Source organism: Brachycentrus maculatus, unplaced genomic scaffold (assembly GCF_059751285.1).
Source record: "Brachycentrus maculatus isolate JH-2025_06_01 unplaced genomic scaffold, ASM5975128v1 h1tg000041l, whole genome shotgun sequence".
NCBI classification, from domain to species: domain Eukaryota; kingdom Metazoa; phylum Arthropoda; class Insecta; order Trichoptera; family Brachycentridae; genus Brachycentrus; species Brachycentrus maculatus.
This window is the reverse complement of record NW_028280795.1, coordinates 357,501-381,904: the sequence shown is the minus strand read 5'-3', so window position 1 is coordinate 381,904 and position 24,404 is coordinate 357,501. Positions and strand designations below refer to the sequence as shown.

General features: G+C 31.3%; 1 protein-coding gene across 1 annotated transcript in view; it reads right to left on the bottom strand.

The window, feature by feature from the left end:
* LOC148312420 (zwei Ig domain protein zig-8-like) overlaps nucleotides 1-24,404 on the bottom strand; it is a 101,509-nt gene that overhangs the window by 51,441 nt on the left and 25,664 nt on the right. Inside the window, exon 2 of the mRNA XM_088277327.1 lies at nucleotides 18,415-18,591. Within this exon, the coding sequence (XP_088133453.1) occupies nucleotides 18,415-18,478 (64 nt within the window). The 5' untranslated portion in view covers nucleotides 18,479-18,591. The remainder of the gene's footprint in view (nucleotides 1-18,414; nucleotides 18,592-24,404) is intronic.

Genomic DNA, 24,404 nt, shown 5'->3' with positions numbered 1-24,404 from the left:
AAGAAACGCGGAAGGCTTAGTAAATTGGATGATGAAATGACAAGTAACCATATCAAATATTGGACCTTGTATCGCTGAAATTTGTAAAAGCCGGCAAACTCAGCCACATTAAATACATATCAAATAATTATCGCCATTAAATCATTATCGCCGCAAAAAGTTTCATGAATTTTAGGAATATTTGTTTTATTAATATTACTTTTAACTTGTGTTTTTGTATTCAAGTTATCGTTGTATATTTTTTTAATCTTAAGTTTTGGTATATCGCAAATTTTCTTTATGATTAAAAGTGCTCCTTGACTTCAAAAAGGTTCAGAACCACTGGCATAGATGAATCTTTAGCAGCTCCACTATACACAATCATAACGATTTAATTAGTTTCGTGCCGAGATTAATGCACGTGTATTACATTCAAACCCTTCTTTAGATCTGCGAATAGCTATGAAAACTCTAGAAACTACCATAAAAACAATTATCGTTATAATAACGTTTGACAATAGCTTAACAAACCATAAGTACTTTAGTTTTGTAAAGGTACTATTATAACCCTGCCCTATCATAAATAAAATCGTTATTATTGATTTGTAGCTTCAATATTTTTTTAAGGAATTAGCGAGCATAGAAAAATATTCATTTTCTACTGTTTTACATAATAGTAATGGTTAACCTGTTAAATTATCGTGCTCGAGGTCCCGAGTTCGATTCCCAGAGGGGTGGGGGTATCAATAAATATTAGTGATATTACACTCTAACTTTTATTTAATATTATCCTGCACTGGTCCCTGAAGCGCACGAGTGATCGCCTCATCTTCATGTAAGTAACGATTAAGATAAAACTGCGTCATTATGATGCAGTGCCCTATGCACCATTGGGTACGGATAAGGGTTAGAAGAAGAATTATACTATTTTTTTCCATTTTTCTGACAAATCTTTAATATTTATTCTAAAAACTATTTCTAATGACACTTTTTATGTAAAATATGAAAAATTAATCATCCTTATTTTTATACAGAATATATTATACAACATTACATATCTGAATAACCTGTATAAAGTATTTTTAATATAACTGTAACTTTTGAATTTTATATTAGGTAAGTCAGCAAAGTAAGTGAGTTTATAGTCGGCTAAGCGTCCTGTGCGTCGGGTAACATATTTCTTGCCAAAACTCGATAAACTCATTAAAAAATCCGAAAACTCTAAACCATTTATTTTCTCTGAAATTGAACGTAGATTCTGAACCTATACGCCTTTTTTTATTTAATCTAAAGATCGTTTGACTTAATATAATATGTACGTGTGTGCGTATGTACGTGTGAACGTGTGTACGTGTTAGAAATGCTATGGGGGCAATTTTCGAACCTACTTGATACCATAATTTGAAGTTCTTTGACTTTTATCCTCACCTCATAGGCCTCACCTCAAAGGCATATCTAATAGACCTCGAATTATTGCATCGAATTGAGTCAATTAATTTAAACATTAACTATACGAACGTAAGTCTAGAGATCCAAATCCTTATATAGCAAAATTATTCACAACATTTTGAGTGTGTCCAAATACTTGTTCACAAAATCTGGAGTATCTCCAATTATAGCAGTTATTTTCATATTATTTATTGACATCTCATCAAAGATGAAGAAGAATATGAAAGTCTGGGCATTTACGGGGCTGACGCCTGTCATAGGCTGGTTTAAGGGATCACCTTACACACGTGTAACATTCAGCAATTCTACCCATTATTGACAACCACACTACTCAAATTCTTGGAAGTTCTATATATATGAAACAATTTAGAAACCTTGTTCTTGAATCACTAGAACTTCAATAGAGACATCTATTGGTGAGATGTAAAGAAGCTTTACATGTTTTTAAATCACCAATAAATGTCTCTAGTGAAGCTCTAGTGATTCAAGAACAATGTTTCAAAATTGATTCATATATATAGAACTTCCAAGAATTTGAGTAGTGTGGTTGTCAGTAATGGGTAGAATTGGTGAATGTTACACGTGTGTAAAGTGATCACTTAAACCAGCCTATGACGGTCGTCAGCTCCATAAATGCCCAGACTTCCATATTTTTCTTCATCTTTGATGAGATGTCAAAAAATAATACATAATTATTCGTTTAAAAAATCAATATGAATTTATTTATCAATGTTATCAAAATATTAAATCCTCCATAGTTATTCACTGAATGCTTTGAAATTTCGACACAACGTAGCATTCAAATATGAGCATGTTTTTTTATAAACCTGCGTCAGGTGTTTTAACCTGTGACATGTAAACGATTCTTTATGCATATAATTTTTCTCCATACGGTTACTATAATGAAAATAGTTCTAATAAGTAATAAATAAATAATAACGGAAAGTATTTTTTTCTGTGACAGGTAAAAAAATATTGTTTCAGTAACAGCTTTTTCATCGTAAAGGCAGCTCCGTCAATTGAACGTTATAGTAACACACGTAGTACTTAACACTGGTCATGATAAGCAGCTAGCTTCTGAATAGCTGCTAAAATATTGTACTCCGTCAATAATTGTAAAATCAAACTTCTTCTTCTTCCTAGTGTAGGCCTTTTGTCCTATTTTTAAGAAAGATTACACTCTTGCAATGTTGATTTCCAGCTGCTAATCCATTTCTTTAGTGGTCTGCCTGGGAGTGGCCTACCTTGGGGTTGGCCGTGATGTAGGAGAGTCTGGATTGTTTCATTCTCCTCACGTATTTATACCAAAAAATCAAACATATTAGAAAATTATGATTTTTTATCACTTTTCTTTATATTCTATTTAACCAGACTGAACTTCATCAACTTGTGGCCGAGTAGGTACTGCTTGTTTAAAATAAAATAAACAAATTTTCAAGCTTTAGAAATAAATAAAACCGACTTCGAAATAGATCACAAGTATAATAAGCCTACCTATACCATAAATGTAAACCTCGACACAAGCAGATGAATATGGTTTTTGATACCTCTAGCCCGCACCCTTTTAAAAACACATCGCCCCGAGCTATTGTAAATATAGATGTTAGAAGTAATTTTCCAAAAATCCGTACGCTGAACAAAAGCACGTTTTTTTTCTTATCACTACCTTTAGATAATGTATTTATATTGTATAAAGTTTCCATCGAAAAAACCTTAATATATAAGTGAAGAGTCGAATGGACCTTGTTAATGTGAATAGTCAATTTGTTAATAAATTCAAGCGGATTTTAACTTGTATTTCAATTTTAATGAACATTATATTAAAACCTCGATATAATGGACTAATTAGGGGGAGGTAAAGTCCGTTATAAAAAAAAGGTTTAAAATTTTGTTTAATTTTTTTTTTTAAATATGAACAAAGTATTAAGATTAAAAGAAAAATTATATTTATTGTCTTCAGACACTCGCCGTGAAGTGATGTTGGTGTTTGATATCTACGCGCTTGTTTTCGGTAATCCTGCCTTGAATAAGGAATCAAGTTTTGATTGTAATCAATGCGTCGGGTGGTCCCGTGGTTAGTGTCGCGGACTCTTCTCTTAAGTCAGAGTTTCTCGGTTCGAATCCCTCTACCGTAATTTGATACCTATTTCTAATAATGAGCCGCTTAGGCTAACAGAAATTGTATAATATTGAAAAAAAAATTACCATTACACTGCGGAAATGATAATGTTTGATCTAGTAAGTACAATATAAAATCGTTGAATTGTTTGTATTGTATTGTTTAGTTGGTTATATTTATTATATTTTCAAGAATACTCGCATATACACATAGTTTTGACCCTTTGATTCACGCAATCTGTTTTTCTCGGTAAAACTCGTTTCTTGAGTATTAAAGTCTTATCTTACTACAAAAGACAAAAGCCAATTTCAAAGTTTAGAGCTCAGATATTATCATCAAGAGTCCCCGAAAGAATTCTATCAACATGAATTCAATTTGAAAAGTTTATATCAAAGATTCTCTCGTAATAACAATAATAAACATGTTTTTTAAGACCTGACAAGCATAGTTTTTGTTGTTAAAACTTTGTCTAAATGTTGTTTAAAAACAGTTTTTTATGTCAACAAGTTTGACTCAACAACTACGCTTAGGTATAGATGATTTTTTTTCTAGCTTTCTTTGTGTTCTTGTTTTAAGGGGGTACTCGTAAACATACAATTCAGTAAGCGACCAGTAAGCCAAACGTGTCTTCCACGCACATTCTTTTAGAGTATTTATTAGTATAAGATTTTTTTACATATCTAAAAACTAACTAACTAACCATCACGCCGCTTCCCCGCAGGGGTAGGCAGAGAGAATCGAACGCCACACCACTCTGTCTTTGCAAACATTCTTTGCCTCTTCTACATTCATGCATCTCCTCATACATACCCGACGATTATTACGACTCCTGACCCGGCCGCTTTCAAGTATTTGACATACCTGATTGTGCCAAGTTTTCCTCGGTCGTCCTCTGCTTCTTTTTCCAACTACATTTGCTCCATAAATTTGTTTAACCGTTCTTTCTTCACTCATACGCTCCACATGTCCAAACCATCTCAACACACCTTTCTTAATTTTATCGATAATGCTTATCTCAGCCTTACATTTTTTCCTTATTTCATCATTCGAACATCTATCAAACATCGTTTTGCCACACATTCGTCTGAGGGATCGCATTTCGACTGCATTCAGTCTGCTTTCATCCTTCTTTTGCCAACTCCATGCTTCGCTTCCATACATAAGGGTTGGAACCAGAACTCCATTGTGTACTGCCAGTTTAGCTTCCGCTGATAGATTTTTATTTGCTAAAACTGATTTTAGTGCACCATTCACTCTGTTCCCAGCATTCACTCTCCTTTCTATGTCATTATCAATCTTTCCATCCCTAGAAAACATACTACCCAAATATATGAAATCATCTACCTGTTCCAAAATCTCCCCATTTACCAATATTTCACACTCAGATCTACATTCATCTCTTTCAAAAACCATGATTTTGGATTTGCTAACATTCATCAATAAATCACTTTCCTTGCACACATTATACACTTTTGTCACCAACGTTTGCAGGTCTTCTTTGCTATCGGCAAGAAGAACAGCGTCGTCAGCATATAAAAGGCAACAAACGGTCAAATTATTCATTCTTGCTCCAATATTTAAACCTTTCAGCTCTTTCATGCAGTTATCCATGTATAGATTAAACAGCCAAGGCGACATTACACATCCCTGTTTTACACCTTTAGAGATGTCAAACCAGGATGAAAAAGAGCCATTTACCCTAATGCATGCAGTGCTATCCTCGTACAAGGATGCAATGCCTTGGATGAGTTTACTGCTTACTCCATACTCAGATAACACCTTCCATAACTTCATTCTATCAACTCGGTCATACGCTTTTTGCAAATCCACAAATGCGCAGAAAAGCTTTTGGTTCTTTCCCAAAAACTTTTCTGTTATATCGCGCAAGGCAAAAATTTGATCCGTACATCCTCTCCCATTCATAAATCCACTCTGAACATCCCACACTTTATCCTTAGTTATGGTTCTTACCCTTTCTATGAGGATTCGTCCATACATTTTACCAACAGCACTCAATAGACTGATTGCTCTATAGTTTCCACATTCCACCCTAGATCCTTTTCCCTTGTAAAGAGGCATTATAACTGCCCTTCTCCAATCGACGGGAGTATAATTTTCCTCTAGACACCGGTTAAAGAGCCTATGTAACCACGTGAGAACTATTTTGCCACCATTCTTGATGTATTCTGCAGCAAAATTATCGAATCCTACAGCTTTTCCATTTTTTAGGGACTTTGAGGCATTCACAATTTCTTCCATACCTATCTCTCCTGAATCATCATCCACACATATTCGAGGAAGTGTATTTACGACACACATGCTGTTATTATTAGTTGCATGCGTTTCATACACCTCCTCGAAGTACTCTTTCCATCTCTCTTTTATATCTTTTTCATTCGTCACCATTTTTCCGTCTTTCGCTGCAATCGATTTCATACATCCATTCACGTTTAGATTTCGGGAGTTTTTGACTTCTTTCCAGAATATTTTTATATTTTCTTGGAAATTTTTTGTCATTTTTACTCCTTCTTCCTTTTTCAACATACGTTTTCGTTCACTCACCGCATGCTTAACTTTCATTTTACATTCCTTGTACACTTCTTTAACCGATTCATACTCAGTGGAGTTTTTATTTTTTACTGCTATACAATCTAACCACGCATTCTTCTTCTCTTTCACTATTTTTTTAACATCGTCATCCCACCATGCATCGCCTTTTTTCCTTCCTTGCACCGCTATACCACACACTACCTTTGCAGATTCGCACACACTTTCTTTTAAATGTTTCCACATGTCATTTATACCTAGATTCTTTCTATCCTCCGCGATCAACCTACTGCATACGTCTTTTACAAATTTACCCTTTATGTCGTCATTCTGCAGTTTTTCTACTTTGACTCTAGAGGGAGCCGCCACCTTGTTTGTTTTGGCCCTCCATCCTTGAAACAGAATCACTCTTGAAACCACCAAAAAGTGATCTGTTTCCATTTCGGCCCCCCTAAACACCCTTGTATCTACTGTGGCGGATTTCAATCTAGAGTCAATGACGACATAATCGATAATGGACCTTTCATTTCGCCTCTCCCAAGTATATTGATGGATTCCCTTGTGTGCAAAAAAAGTATTTGACACAAAGAGATTCCATTCCAGGCATACCTCTAACAACCTCTTACCATTATCGTTTACTCTTGCATCCCCATACATACCAAGCGATAGTTCAAACCCTTCTCTTCTTGTTCCAACCCACCCATTTAAATCACCAGCCAGAATTACCTTTTCATTATTCATTTTTCCATTCATCACATTCATTACGTTCAACCAGAACTCATCCTTCTCAGATTCGGTGTCGGAGTTGCCGGGAGCATAACCTATCAGCACAAGTAGTCTTGTCAATCCGACTTTGAATCTGATAAACATGAGTCTCGCGTTTATAAACACATATCCTTTCATACATTCTACCATCCTGGGTGACAGAAACGCGGCGACGCCCTGACACGCTCTATCTGACTCGGGGAGTCCAGACCAGAGGACCAGCGAGCCGTCGTGCTCCATCGATCCATTTCCTTTCTTCCAGATTTCAGTCACACATAGTAAATCTAAGCACTTACTCTTCCTCACATCACATAGTTCATTCATTTTTCCATCCATACGTCCTCTGATATTCCATGTCGCAATTCTACACTCTTGCGTTGTTCTCTTCTTTGCGCCCCCGCGGGAACTCTTGTTTCTTGAAAAACATACATTTATTTCAAACAGAAATATGTTTTGTCAATACAAAATCTTGATTTTTTTTCTCCATTTGAAAAATACTTAGTTTATAAAAAAAAAGAATACCGTTTCTTCAAAATGCAAAAACAACACTTTCTGCCCAGTAGCAGGTAAATATTAAGTTAAAAATATGCCGCTTTTGCTAGTATATAGTACATTTTATGGGCATTGCGAAAACATGAAAAACTGAAAATTGACGATTTTTGATATATTACGTTGTTGAAAGGAGTGAGCGATATATGTACACACATTTATCGTTCTCTTGTTCTAGACGTGTTACGTTCGTTATCACCTTCCTTCCTCAGCAATTCCCCTGGTGGCAACAAAAAGCCATATTAACGATACGAAGGAAGTCAATTAAAAGTTTTGTTGTAAGTTTCCATTATTCACTCCGCCGTGATTTCATACACATATCATCCACATATTGAATACCTACCAAGCAGTGTTGTAGTGATAAATTTAATAATTTCGGAAAGCTGGAAATATTGATGACGTAATAATCGGCCATAATTCATGAATGTGTCGAAAACCTCACCGGTATGCGGTAGGATCTAAGATCATTTCTGAAATACAAGTTTCAAGAATTTGTGTAATATTGATGTTCAATAATGGGCAGAATGGTGAACGTTACACAAGTGTATAAAGTGATCGCTTAACCCAAAATTTCGACTGTATTCAAACAATTCACGTGATCATAAATCTGGATTTTCTCTAATTATAGGAGAATATGAAAATTAACGACTATAATTGGAGATAATCCAGATTTTTGAACAAGTATTTGGATATACTCACTACTACTACTACCATCACGCCGTTTTTCCGCAGGGGTAGGCAGAAAGGATGCAACGCCACACTCTTCTATCCTGACATACACTCCTCGGCTCATTCACATCCATACATCCTACGTCATACATGCCCTCCGATTACGCAGACTTTTCAAAATGTTGTAAATAAATTAATTCAAATTGTTAGCTAAAATAATAAAATTAAAATGATATTTTCTGGCGTTTCTCATGTATGTGATAATAATCCAGGATTTGGATTTCACATACAAATGAATGAGTTTCTGCCCAATAAAAAGCTTATTTTCAATTCAGTAATACATGTCTCTGGTGAAATTCTCGTGATTCAAGCACAATATTTCGAAATTGGATCATATATACTCGTATAGAGGTTCCAAGAGTTTGAATAATGTGGTTGTCAATCATGGGTGGAATTGGTGAATGTTACTCGTGTTCAAAGTGACACCTAAACCAGCCTATGACGGTCGTAAGCCACGTAAATGCCCAGACTTCCATATTATTCTTCATCTTTGTTGAGATGTCAACAAATAATATCGCTTAAGCAAGTCAAATACCAGGTCGTTAGCCCTGGGATGCTCAGACTTCTTTTTTATGTACATACATGTTTCATACCAAGTTGAGACATTTTAAAACATATAACACCACGTATGAAACACTTTCACTGAGTAAATTAATGTATTTTTTAATAATACCTTTACTCGGCGTTTTCCCTCGGGTTCTTTAATAACAACTTTCCCAGTTTTCCTCTGGTTTTCGGAAGAAGTACTCGGCTAATCCAAGGTAAACACGAATGTTGTTCAATAGAAATAAACAAAACTTTCCTAATTGCATAGCGAGAAGAGTTAAATAACTAATCATAAACATAAAGCTGTTTTTATGTTAAGATTATTAAACTCCCAGACGTTTTAATTAAATTGAAGTCGGCGGAGGAAAATCTTTGCAGTGGAAGGAAATTTCTTCAGGCAATATTTAGGCTTCAGAGAGCCTCTCAATGGGAGCTTTGTCGATTGGAATATTTCAAGGAGAATTATGGAACACGGACAAGTCTCACTTTAAGCAATTAATTAAGCGGAAATGTTGAAAGATTGAAAAGTTTTAACGATTGTGCTCATTTTGCTTAATTGATTCTGCTTCGAATTTTATCTGAAGATGTTTTCTTATCGTGTTCCAACAACTACTCAAAAAAATAATGAACCGAAGGATGCATAAAATCCACTGAACACTGTGCTGAAAATTGGAATACTTGTACATTGTACAGGTTTTCCAATTTTCAGCTTTACTTCTTATAATAAATAAATACATAAATGGAGTAAAAAATGCAAATGCATAAATTCATCGCGAAAAAAATCTTTATTTTCATGCATAATACTTTAAATGTTATAATCAAATACTGATTGGTAAAACAATATAATTCTAGGTAATTAAGTCCTTCAGTCAAAAGAAACCGGAATGTACAAATATATGCTCACTGCTACAACATAGGGATCCTGAAACGCGGAAATATTTGCGCGCCGTAATCAATGTGTTAAAAATCTTACAACATTTTAAGTGTGGCCAAATACTTGTTCAAAATGTTTTAAATTAAACTGGTCAAATTATAAGCTAAAATAATAAAATTAAAAATTTATTTTCAGCGTTTCTCATGTATTTGATTATAATCCAGGATTCGGACCTCACATTCAAATGAAAGAGTTTCTGCTCAATATCATCAATGGCTGAATTTCATCTTACCAAAAGACGTTTCCAGTGAAATTCTAGTGATTCAAGCAGAATGTTTCGAAATTAGATCATACATATATACATATATATATATGTATATATATATATATATATATATATATATATATATATATATATATATATATATATATATATATATATATATATATATATATATATATATATATATATATATATATATATATTACACTTCCAAGAATTTGACTAGTGTTGTTGTCAGTCATGGGTAGAATTGGTAAATAATACATGTGTGTAAAGTGATTACTCAAACCAGCCAATGATGGTCGTAAGCCCGTAAATGCCCAGACTTCCATATTCTTCATCATCTACGTTGAGATGGCAAAAAATAATATTAAGAAATCTTATTCAATCTAGTGAATAAACGTAAATGTAGACCGTTGCCGTTTGTTTCACAGTTTTCATTCAATGAATATAATGTAGATTTAGCAAAATGTCCCGTTCACGAATGATAACAGCATAAGACTCGCGTACAAAGACAAACACTTGAATTTATGTTATCTTTTGGTCGCCTCGCCTCCTAGAAATGATTAGTATGTGAAATGGCCGCGGTATCCGCGGTACGTAGTTATAACTCAGACGTCGGAAGCGCCCATTTTAATTATTTGGTGCCAATGGGAGTGCTATTATCCTGCTCCTAGCAGGTCCTGTTTGTACAGCAGGAGTATTGTTACCGCTGTAATTTGAACGCTTTCATTCCGAGCCGCGGTCTTTGTTTGCGACACGCTCGTTAACACTGAAGAGAATTATTATAATATTTATTTGAAATATCACACATTTTCACAAACCTTCCCGAACAAAAGATGGACTAGACGCGGTCGCTTAGGGTAAAAAGTTAAAGTTTTACATCCCTGTGGGATTTAATAATACACTCTACTGTACTATTGTTTTGGTCATTTCCCTTATGATATGTATTATACGTATGAGACAGTGTTTATGAATAAAATACATGTGATGGGGTTGAAAATAATAATTTTTACAAAATTTTGATGACTGTATTCTTTAAATATATTTTTTATTATTTTCACAAAGAATATAAATAAAAACTTGTAACAGGGAAAACAATTACTTTATAAATATTTAAGATGAGATTATATATATTTATATATATATACATATATATATATATATATATATATATATATATATATATATATATATATATATATATATATATATATATATATATATATATATATATATATATATATATATATATATATATATATATATATATATATATATATATATATATATATATATATATATATATATATATATATATATAAATATTTATATATTGTAATTAAGGATATGGAATGATAAGGAGAGTGTTATTATTTATTATTTATTTGGACTATTACTAAAAGAAATAAACAAAATTTGTTTAAAAAATAAAGTTTTGAAGGTTATAAAAGACTTTTTAAATTATTAACAAATATAAAAACAATAAAAAACAATTAATAAATACCCAATAAAATGGTTAATTATGAGTAAAATTATTGCTTTATAACAATCAATAAAAAAAAATTAAAAATAAAGGGAAGTATTTGTGTTTTTTATTATTTACAAAAATACTTCAATTTCATACTATTTCTGTGAGCCTAAGCGGTTCATTATTAGAAATAGGTATCGAATTGTAGTACAGTGCGTTCGAACCGAGAAACTCTGATTTAAGAGTCCGCGACACTAACCACGGGACCATAACCCGACACAATTGATTTATTCTTATTCTTATTTATTCCAAATACTTTTCAAAAAATAACTTTTTAATATTTATTATTTAATTTTCCCTAGTTAACTATTTGATTTATTTATGTGAAAATTATAAAATGATTCAAATATAAAAATACCGTAAGATTCGATTATTAAAAAAGAAACAAATAAACTGAATTCCTGTAATTTTAACAAGAAGAACGTCTGATATGATGTAAGATAAAAGTAAATCTTAATTACGGAACATAAATCAACCCTGATAATAATATCTTAGATAAAAATATCTTTGTTTATCAAGTTTCCGGGTTATCAAAGTTTTATAAATTATTTGTTTGGAACACGATTTTGATTAATATTTATTAAGTCTCCAGATAAACAATATATACTTTTATAAATAAAAATTTAATGTATCGTTTATTGTCAAGAAGAGGCGATTCAGTTGGCTTGGCCATGTACTCCGCATGCCTCCCTGTTTATGGATTTCATATGCTCCACTTAGGGAGCAAATATGATTTAGTCAATTAACCGTTTTTAGTTTAACAGGCATCGTGCATTAAAAAACATATTTGTTTTCAAAAATAGTAAATAAACAAAAATAGTCACGCTCTCCGTACACCATATGAAAAGTTTTTGGCGTCGTAAGGGAAGGGTGATTGACTTTAACCTAACTACGAGTATTTCAATGTTTTAAAATTAGTACATTAACCCTGATGATGACAAGATTCTTGTCAAAACCAGTTGGAAAAAGTGTATCAATAAAAAGTGGTTAAAAAAAAGTTGTTTTATTTTATAAAGTTTATAAATATTCTAATTATCTTAGCTAGTACTTCAATAATCTTCAATAAAATAAGATAAAACGAATGCCAGGAACTAAACAGTACTTAAGCAATCTTATTAGTCAGTACTTTGGTAATCTTCAGTAAACGTAAGATGAAACAAATACCAGGAGTATCGTGTCAGTAACAATAAAAATAAAGTATCAATATTCAAATTATCTTAGCTAGTACTTCAATAATCTTCAGTAAAATAAGATGAAAAGAATGTCAGGAAGTGTCGCGTCAATTACAATAAAATAAAGTATTAATATTCAAATTATCTTAGTTAGTACTTAAGTAATCTTCTTAGTCAGTACTTTGGTAATCTTCAGTAAAAGAAAGATGAAGCGAATGCCAGGAAGTTCCGTCAGCCAGTTCGGAAAGTAGGTGTCGGCACGCTCCCGAGGAACTAGGACATATTCGACGATGATGTTAAACGATTTCAACAGCGATTGACATTCTGTAGGGAAGGTATTGAATTAAAGATGAGCCACCCTACCTTTAATGTGAACATTCACCCCCGTGTTCCTAGCTTTAATCAAATTTTACAGATGCCGCGTTCAAAATTTTACGAACGTCGTGAAAATAACGTGAAGCCGACCAGTTTCTATAATATTAAAATATCGCCCCGTTACCAGCGAAAACCTTTGAGACAAAACGCTCATTGTAAATTGCCTACTTGATTTTTTATGTTAACAAAATCTTAATTAAGTCATCATTTTCCTTAGTATTTTTGAAGTGAAACTTCTTAGGCGGCTATAAAATAATTCATAATTAGACGAGACTCAAAACTGATTTCTATGATGTCACGTTTATTAGGCATATTTCGTTACATGAAAGAGAAAAATATATAACGTGGATAAAGGGAGAAAGAGAGCTTAATATTTATTTAAAAAACTGTGTATTAATAGCAAAGTCTCTAAAAAACATAATATATAGGATAATAATTATGGTAGATCTGAAAAAAATCACAAGGATTTCAATCTAGTTTTTAATTCATTATTTCTGATAAATCATAAAAAATGTCAGTTTATATAAATTCAGATACAAGAGTATATTACGCAGTAACATAGTAACAAAATATAAAGTTAATTGAAAATGTGATTTCTCTCTTTCAACAGTTGATTTTCAATCAATCCTACACGAGTTTAAGTATAATGTATTTCATTACATTTGTAACTGATATTGAGATACAAAGGAATCTCCATTAGTAGAACATCCTACGTTACGCCAAAATTAGAAATTTCGAATAATCGTGTAAAGGTTGAATAAACATATCGCTCACTCCTTTCAACAACGTCATATCTAAAAAAAACATGATTTTTGAGGAGATCGTTTTTAAAGTTTAAGAAAGTAATAAAATGTATTTAAAATAAATATCAAGCCATTTTTTGAACTTTTTACTGTGCAACAGATCTTTATAGGTAAAACCTGAAGGTTTTTTCTCCATTTGAAAAATATTTAGGATATTTAAAAAAATAATTAAATAATACCTTTTCTTCAAAATGTTAAAACAACACTTTCTGCCCTGGAGCGGGTAAATATTAAGTAAAAAATATGCCGCTTTTGCTGCATATTTTTGCGCTATATAGTACCTACATTTTCTGGGCATTCCGAGAAACATGCACGACTAAAAGTTGACGATTTTCAACATATGACGCTGTTGAAAGGAGTGAGCGATATAATGATTTAGTGTTTCACAATTTCGCTTAAAGTAAGGTTTTTCAATGATTAAAGGACGATATTACATGACTTTTAAACAATGAAACAATTCAATTCAGAGTCAATAAAGAGATTCCGTAATCAAATCATTACATTTCTGTGATTGTATTTAATTATTTTATTACCTGATTCGGCGATTATGCTTAGAATAAGAAAATTATAGAGGAAGGAGTTACTTTTTTTTTCAGTTGAAAAAGCATACGTTTTAACCACATCTCTAAGAAGACAGGTAAATTATGGACATTTAAAATGTATCATGTGGAAAATAATTCCCTTTTTTCATGGCATGTCTATTTTCCAACCTTATAAGTTTTGTAATACGTGTGGAAGTTCCATAAGTATTCCCATTAGGTAGTTTAAATTAAAACGGTCAACTTTATAATCCTAAGTTATATTGTAGATCAAGTACGAGTATGTAAATCCTCTGTACACGGTGCCACTTAACTTTGTTTTGCAAATTTAAAACAAAGTCATAAAAAAATATTATTCTTTAAGATCCCCACATGATGGACCAACCAAGATAAGACAGCAGCAGGCACCTCGGTGGTTGATTTTGATTGCCAAAAGTTTAATAAATTGTTTTTAAATTCAGATCTTGCAAATAAATAAAAATATTCTCTACTTATACTTCATAAAAGCTTCCTCTATTCAAACATAGATGGCTGTTGTGAACTTATAAGTACTGTGTCACGAGATTGAACAATATATCTAGGAGTTAACATATAAAAATTGAAAATCAGGTTTCCAGCGGTATCCTAGTATGTACATAAAATAATCCGGTTAGGACCTTGCAAACATTTAAATTAAAGCTATCTCTAGCCAACCATATATGGCTTTGGTGAACTCACACATAAAGCGTAATGAGAATAGACATGTAGGAGTTCCAAAAAAGTTGTAGGGTGACCATCAATCATAGATAGAATTGGTGAATGTTGCGCTTGTGTAAAGTGATCGCTTAATCAGCTATGCCCAGCCTTAAGTACCTAGACATCCATTTTTTCGTCATCTTTGTTAAGATGTCAAAAAATATAATTATCTGCCAGAAGTTCAACAACACCCTGTATATAAGATTAAGATAGGTTAAACTGTAAGTAGCTTAAGGAACTACAATTTCATTAAAACTTATAGTCCGATTTGATAAGATAAACTTTCGTCGTTGTATTGTGTTAAAATCTTTAAGTTGTTTTTCGTTGTTTTTGCCTTGTTACGCTCTTGATAAATTTCTCGTCTTACTTTTGAAATTCAACAACAATGCGTAAGACATTAATCTTTCTATTTTGTTTGTGAATAAAGCTCGCGTATACCCAAAATGATCCCTTTACTTAAAGGAATAATATTTAGGAACTTCTGCTACCGAAAAATGATTCGACCTGAAAGGATATTAATTTCAGGTTTAGAACAAAATTTTGTAAATTTAATGAAAATTTTCCCTGGTGTGAAATTTACCGGAATTTCTTTAAATGGGACTCTCTCTTTATAAAATGTATCGTTTCATTTCTTATTTTTTTCATACTCGCTGATATCGTACACTAAAAAAACGTTTTTCGACAACTCATGAAAAAGAATATGGAAGGTTTGACATTTACTTTATAAATGTTTTTGAAACTTGTGCCGATAAATACAATGTCAAGACTAAAATTTTGTATAATATTGTTTACAACATTTAACAAAATACTTGTTCGTAAATCTGGGTTCTCTCCAATTAGGAGTTATTTTTACATTTTGATACCTTAACATAGATAAGAATACGGAAGTCTGGGTATTTTCAGGGCTTATGTAGATACCTTACCTATCAAAGGCTCGTTCAGTGTTCACTTTACACACGTGCAACATTCACCAATTCTACCAATGATTGATAACAACACTACCCAATTTGTGGAGCTCCTAGATATATAGATCAAACTCGTAACACAGTTTGCGCGAGTTCACAATAGCTATCTATTGGTGGGATGAGGAATTTTTTTTAATAAACAGAGACTCTTTTTATTTGTATGCATAGCCTGAATCTTGAATTATATTAATATACTTGAGACCCGCCTGAAAACATGATTTTAATTTTTATATGTAGCTTATAATTTGACCAGTTATTTTGTTTACAATACTTTGAGTGCTTGGTGTGCTGTTGAGTAGAAGAGATTATGATGAAGATATCAATTTATATTTTGTTTATTTAAACTATTGTTAACTTTAAGTGATATTATACAAAGTGAAAGACGAATTTTCTAGAGAGTTCGTTTGTTTTAAACAATGTATTAAAATACTAAAAAATGTAAATTAGATAATAATCTTATTCGTATGAATTGAAGTGACCTTGTATAAAGTGCCATCTCATCCGATTTTTCAGATATACAGATATTTTAATAAATAACGCCTTTCTTCAGATTATTATGCGTATCCCATTAATAAATTATGTCAATTCCGACCTATTTCATTGGCTGTTATATTTGAGATCCCATTATTCATTTAATATGAATGTTTGAGCGGGATTTGGCACTGGGATATCGGTCATTGGTTTATCTCTAATTCTAATTTTGTAGGGATTTTAATTTATGCTTATCCTCATTAATGGGGCCATTTGATTAATGTCCATATTGAAATTAGCGTGTAGGCTTTCGAATTAAAAGTTTTACCCTGATTTTAATCGGAAGCCCGGAAGCTCCGCTCTCACAACGTTAACCTAATGGCAGAACGGGGATGAATTAATTACCGAATTATCAATTATTCCATGTTTTATTTCTGACAGGCTGAGAGGAGAATCGAGTATAATTAAACAAAGCGGGAAATAATAATTAATTTGTAATTTAATTACATATTATAATTAATACATTCATTCGGTAGATTCTTTTTTTTCTTTTCAATCCGGACCCATGTCTAACTTAAATGTGATTTTTTTTTATTTGTATGTGATTTTTCACATCTTGTGCTTTTTTTTACTGTTTTGACAAAATTGGCAATATCATTTAAACACACAATTCTATGTACAGTATTATTTTTTTTAACCATTTCTCTTTTAAAAAACACGTGTATAATGTTTTTATTTTATAGTTTTTAAACATACGTAAACAATACTATGTTTTAAACAGTATTTTGAATTTAAATTTAATCACAGTAAGAAATTGAATTTAAACACAGTTGTCGTCGATATTTCTAGTGTCGTTATTACATATTAGAGCTTCTATTTTGATTATTTAATTTTAATATGTTTTGATAAGTCGCCGTTTAGATTTGTTTTACATAATTACGTCTTAAAATATATTAATTTCAGAATCAAGTTAAAGCAAAGTAGGGTAGTCTGAGATTCTAGTAGTCAAACTAGAATCTTTGACTCACAATCTGTGACGACAATCTCATTCAGTCAATCCAAAAATATGTTTTTTATTTAAAAACTAACAAAGAAATAACAAATTATGTCAAGTTACGTTTAGTAGGGCAAAGCGACCCATTATTTAAAAAAGATAGTAATTTGGTAGGGAGAGTTTTTACATGGTACTCACTCTCCTCAATTATATTATTTATTGATTCGGCATTAACTTTGTGGAATGACATGTTAATAGTTTTTATTTAAGTAAACCCTTGCATAACAACTTAATGAGTTTCAGTCCATACACGACAAGTTTCGAAAACTAACAGACGTTTTCATATACATATGAAAAGTAAAACCAATGAGCAAAAAATATGAATGGTAAAATAGTAGTATAGAGGTTGATAGGGTTATAAATAGAGGAGAGGGGGGTTAAGAAACGGGATTTTTGTTAAAGGAAACATTGATAATAATAGGGACATATTTTGAAACATCGTTATATTAACTAACGCTTTATCAGAATTAAAAATTTTATGTAATTCCAAATTTTCTTTAAAAATTGTTTTTTTTAAATCAAATACTTGAATATACCACTTTAATGACTATTATTTATATTCACGATTTCGAAAACGACAGATGTTTTCATCTTCTGGTACAAATTAAAACTTTAATTTGTACCAGAAGATGAAAACATCTGTCGTTTTCGAAACTTGTCGTAAATATAAATAAAACTCATTAAAGTGGTATATTCAAGAGTTTAATTTGAATAAAATAATCATGTCATTCCACAAAGTTAATGCCGAATCAATAAATATTCTAAATTGTTCATGATCTGACTTTTATTTGTAACTGAGTGTAATAATTTAAGTGAATGTAAGTCAGTTTAAAAAAATCTCTCTCCTCAAAACCAACACGTATTCCATTCTAAGTTTCACAGTTATTTGGTTTCAAAATTTACAGTGAACTAATTAATGTGACACCCACCTTGTGCGAGCCGGCACATCGTGATACGGGTAAGGAAACAGATGAAGATCAGGTTACTCTTCATGGTGGAGTCGAGAGTAGCTTCACGTCATGGGGTGTAAGGCGTCAGGCGGGGGCAGGTCCGAGGGCAGTGCACCCTTTGGGACATCGCTGGATCATCTCATCGCGTACACTTTTCTATAAAAAATAAGAAAAAAATACTTACAAAAGGAAATACAGTGAGCGACCACATTTTGTGAAAGTTAAATGAATGACGCTAATTTTTAATTTAAGGTAAGCCTAAGCGGCTTGTGTTTGAAAATATAAATCAAATTATGGCAGGCTTGAGTCAAAACACGAAATTCTGACTCACGACACAAAAAACGGAGCCACAAATGGACAATATTTTATTCTGATTTCATGCATTTTATTTTTTCACTTTTTTTTTTCTGAAGGGCACCATTGCTTATTTTTCAAATTATTTTTTTTTTACAAAAAGGTTAAAATATGTTTGTATATACTCTTGTTATTAAGCATTAATTATTACAATCTACAGCCTGAAAAATTAAAGCTAATGTCTAAATAACGCAGATGGTTAAATAGTTATTCGGTATAATTAATAAAACGTTAATTTAAATTTTTTTTTAAATCCTTTATTTCACGACCAAAGAAACAGGCCATTTACTAAAGAATGATACAGAGGCCGAAAATATATCAGAAAAACTAAAATTCGAGTCCTTGTGAAATAAGTCTTAAAAAATCTGTGAAATGATAACTCAAATTGTCATAATTATTATTTTGATGAATATTCAGTTTATTTCTGAATATTTCGTTTCCAACATTTTTAGTGTGTCCAAATACTTGTTCACAAATCAGGATTTTCTCCAATTATAGGAGTATTTATCATATTATTTTTTGATATCTCATCAAAGATGAAGAAGAATATGGAAGTCTGGACATTTACGGGGCTGACCGTCATAGGCTGGTTTAAGTGATCACTTTACACACGAGTAACATTCACCAATTCTACCCATTATTGACAAGCACACTACTCAAATTCTTGGAAGTTATATATCTGAACCAATTTTGAAACATTGTTCTTGAATCACTAGAACTTCACTAGAGATATCTATTGGTGAGATAAAAAGAATAATAGTGTCTCTAGTGAAATTCTAGTGATTCAAAAACAATGTTTTAAAATTGGTGTATATATATCGAACTTCCAAGAATTTGAGTAGTGTGGTTGTCAATAATGGGTAGAATTGGTGAATGTTACACGTGTATAAAGTGATCCCTATTGTATAAGTGATCTATTGGTGAGATGAAAAGATTAATAGATGTTTCTAGTGAAATTCAGTGATTAAAGAACAATATTTTAAAATTGGTTCATATATATATAGTACTTCCAAGATTTTGAGTAGTGTGGTTGTCAACAATGGGTAGAATTGGTGAATGTTACACGTGTATAAAGTGATCCCTTAAACCAGCCTATGACGGTCGTCAGCCCCGTAAATGCCCAGACTTCCATATTCTTCTTCATCTTTGATGAGATGTCAAAAAAAGATTCTTTCGTTAATATTTTTTTCCATTCACATATATTATACATTTTTCTTATATTTATTTTCATTTAAATAAAGTCATATAACTTTAATTATTAACTTTTAGTTCTTGTAAGTAATATCTTTATAGAACTTACGAACTGTTATCTAGCTACTTTTCCTTTGCCACCGGTTCGATAGAGTTTCCAATATGTCAAAATTGTATAAGCAGCTTATTCGCATGTCAACAGTCAGCTTTAAATGAGTAGAGTATGAAAATCAAAACTAATCACCTTATTTTTATGACATTATCATACCTAAAACACGTGGAATGTCAATCAGACTATAATGTTTTTGTTTTCACACAAATTAATAAATTCATATTTTAATCACATTTGAATTGAACTTGTTCACAAATCTGGATTATCTCTAATTATAGGAGTTATTTTGACATCTCATTAAAGATGAAGAAGAACATGATAGATGTCTCTGGTAAAGTTCTAGTGATTCAAGAACAAGGTTTCTAAATTGGTTCATATATATAGAACATCCAAGAATTTGAGTAGTGTGGTTATCAATAATGGGTAGAATTGGTGAATGTTACGTGTGTAAAGTGATCACTTATGATGGTAGTCAGCCTCCTAAATGCCCAGACTTCCATATTCTTCTTCATCTTTAATGAGATGTCAAAATAATAATATGAAAATAATATTATTTTATTTATTGTTTCGGCATTAACTTTGTGGTAAGACATGTTACAATGATTAAAGAAAACACTTGTTTTTTACCACTTGAGTTTTATTATAGACTACATGTTTCAGAAGTTAAACTTCCATCATTCTGGTCTGTATAATAACTAAAATATAAAATATAAAATTGTTCTATATTATATTATTATTTTTTCTCCTTATTTATAGAACAATTTTATATATATTTTTTTTTTTTTATTCATTTAATATATTTACATTTTTATTTATAACATAATAACATTTGAATCATTTATACATACGTAGAACTTTTATATTTCGATTCGCTGTGCCTCTCCATAAAAGAGTCTGTGCTCTTGTGCTTGGAAAGGGACTTACACTCGTGGTTTAATGTTATATAATAAAAGATATAATAGTTTTTTTAATATATTTTTTTAAAGATTTAAATGTATAGAGCTTTAATTTTTTTCTTGAGGATTTTTATATCATCTATTTTTTTTATTTCTTTAGGGAGTTTATTGAAATGTTTGATTGCCAAATATTTGAAGTTTTGCTGAAATTGCTTGGTGTTGCATTTTGGAATAGAAAAATCGTTTATGAATAATCATATGTTATATTTTAGTTATCATACAGACCTGAATGATGGAAGTTTAACTTCTGAAACATGTAGTCTATAATAAAACTCAAGTGGTAAAAAACAAGTGTTTTCTTTAATCTTTATAATATTATTTCATTGTAAAAAAACACTTCCCAGTCATTTAATAAATATTGATTTGTATTTTACAGTGTAAAAACTTTTAATTATTATAATTTACCATTTATTAAAATGTCTTTCGATGCATTCCGTACTATTTATCGAACACTTTTTTGATTTTCAGTATTTTTGATTGCATTGCTGTTTCATACATTATTTTAAATATTTTTATTTTGCTTTTCAAGCATTGTGAAATTAAACACTAATTAACGTTTTTCTGAATTCAATTTTAAATGTGTGTAATCTATTTGTCATTTGACTATACCAGTGATTCCCAAAGTGGTCTATATCGACCCCTAGGGGTCTATGACAACCTGCAGGGGGTCTACGTCAGCGAAAAAAAAATTGGGGGTCCATGAAATGAAAATGGGGGTCCACGATAGTGGATCTCAATACATACACTGATAATACCTATTTAATTACATCATACTATCTTATAATATCAAGACATATACATTATTTATAAAAGTACCTATGAAATAAAAAAATTATTATAAAGGTTTATAAAATTGTGTAAGTTGCAGGATGTTGGTATTCGCTTTGTGGTGAATAAAATTTTTATTTTGAGTAGTTTTAATTTAAATTCAATTAATAAACGTATAAATTAACATGTGTTTTTACTTTAAGTTTTTAACACTAAACTTCACTTCAGTTAGAAATTTACAGGAAATCAATATCAGGTAAGTAGGGGGTCTACCCAACAACATGGCAAGGGGTCTACGACACAAAAAAGTTCGGGGAACTCTGAACTAGACAGACCCTCAGCAAAGTGTGGCCAGCGAGTTTTAAATAAATAACAACATTATTTTACGGAATATGCTCAAAGATTTTTCTCCCCGTATTTGAGGAAAGTGATTATTAAAAAAGTTGTAAGAAGAATATATATTATCCTTCACGGAATCCAAATAACATAATTATACTTTATTTATTACCATATACACGTAAAAATATATTTTAAGATTCACAAAAAAATCTGAAAAACAAGCATGTTTTTAAAAATAACTCAGATGTTTGGCAAGAAGCATCCCCTCAAGTTACCTTCATTACACTAATGATTGTAAACATCAAGGAGTATACGGTGTTTAAGGTAATATCATTAATATTTTGTTTATCTTTACAACATAATGATGTAAAGCCACTTTAAATTTGTTGTTAAAATTCCGCTGCTTATTTTTTATAACCGATAACAAACGTTGTTAATTTTGCACCGATTTCTCATTAATTTGATGTAAAGCCGACAGCTTATAATTGTTAATATAGATTTGTTATTTAATAACGAAATCGTAACGAAACAAAAAATCACTTGTCTTTGTTGAGATAATAATAGTAATAGAAAAATCTGATACAATCTGTTGTTGGGTAAAATTTTGATCAACGAACCTAAATTCGGACTCAATCAAGATACTGCTGAAAATACAAGTTTATCATTATTTTACAATAGATAAAAGGAATATTTTAATTTAAATATAAAAATAAAACCCTAGTGTACCGTAAAAAAAAACTTCAATTGCGATGGGTAGAATGGTGAATTTTGCACGTGTGTAAAGTGATCGCTTAACCAGACTATGATAGGTCATAAGCCTTGTAAATACTTAGACATCCATGTTCTTTTTCATCCATGTTAAGATGTGAAAAATGTAAGCATAATAATGAATTAAATTTTAATGCGTTGTACTGGTAATACAAAAAACTTATCCTTCTAACTCTTATTCGTTTCCAAGGGTGCATAGGGCACTGCATCGTATAGAAGCAGTGTTATCTTGATCGTTAAATACACGACAAAAAGGTGGTCAACCTTCCGCTTCAGGTACCAGTTCAAGGTCATATTATATGGATATCAGACTGAAAAATCACTAATATTTATTTTGACCCTCTTGGGAATCGAACCCGGGACCTCCAGCACGGTAACCATTACACTATGGAGGCGGACAAAACTACGGGACAGTAAAAAGATACTAACCTACATATCTCTCTATTTTTTCTGTTAAAACGGCAGAAACATGAGAAGCTTTGACCTTAATCGCAGAATGGCCGTGTCTGGAACGAGCATATTGGATCGGGAAGATTTTTATTTGTGGCCGTATTTTATGCCAGCAGATTTATTTTCCAATAAAATATAGTGCTCAGTGGAAAATTCTTATACAATATATACTAAGCATCGTATCATCTACGACTTTGCGGTTAATATTATATTCAATCGTTATTCGTGTATATTGACGAAACCCTTTCAAATAATATCAAACATAATCATTCCCGTTCATGAGATTAAATAATGACTTAATCATTTGATAATTCACTGTAGAATAAAATAAAAATTTTGTAGTTTTTTCACATGAATTTGATGTATTTGACTAGCGACCGTGTTTTGTCGTAACCGATGTCATCAGACTGGTGTGAGACTAGACATAATTATATATTATATATACAAAAAGGCAGGGGTTAAAAACCTTGATTTTATATATTTTTTTCCTGACAAAATGAATTTAAACTGAATGAGTTTTAGTACTAGCAGCAATAAATACATATTCTTGATGAGATCATTTCAGTAATCGCTGGAATTCAAATAATTACAGGTTAGTAGTCACATACCACTTATGTATAGATCAGGGTTTTCCCGATTTTTTCTACATTGGTATTTTGCTAATTCGTAAATCTTTGATAATTAAATATCCTTTTTTTAAATTAATGTTTTACTAAGTAAATACCACTATTTCTTAAAATCTACTGTGCCACGTTTTTCGATGCATTCCGTATCATTTTCAATGAAAATGATGCGGAACGCATCGAAACACATGTCACAGTAGATTTTAAGAAATAGTAGTATTTACTAAATAAAACATTTTTGAAAAATGGATAGATTTTACCACAAAGTGACTGCCGAATCAATTAATGAAATAATTTTATTTATGTGTTAAGGTTTTTTACTTTTTTATATAATTTATCTATTTTTTCTTTTGCGGAACAACTATTCAAATCCTGCGGATAGTTTGGGAAACTCTGGTGTAGATAATC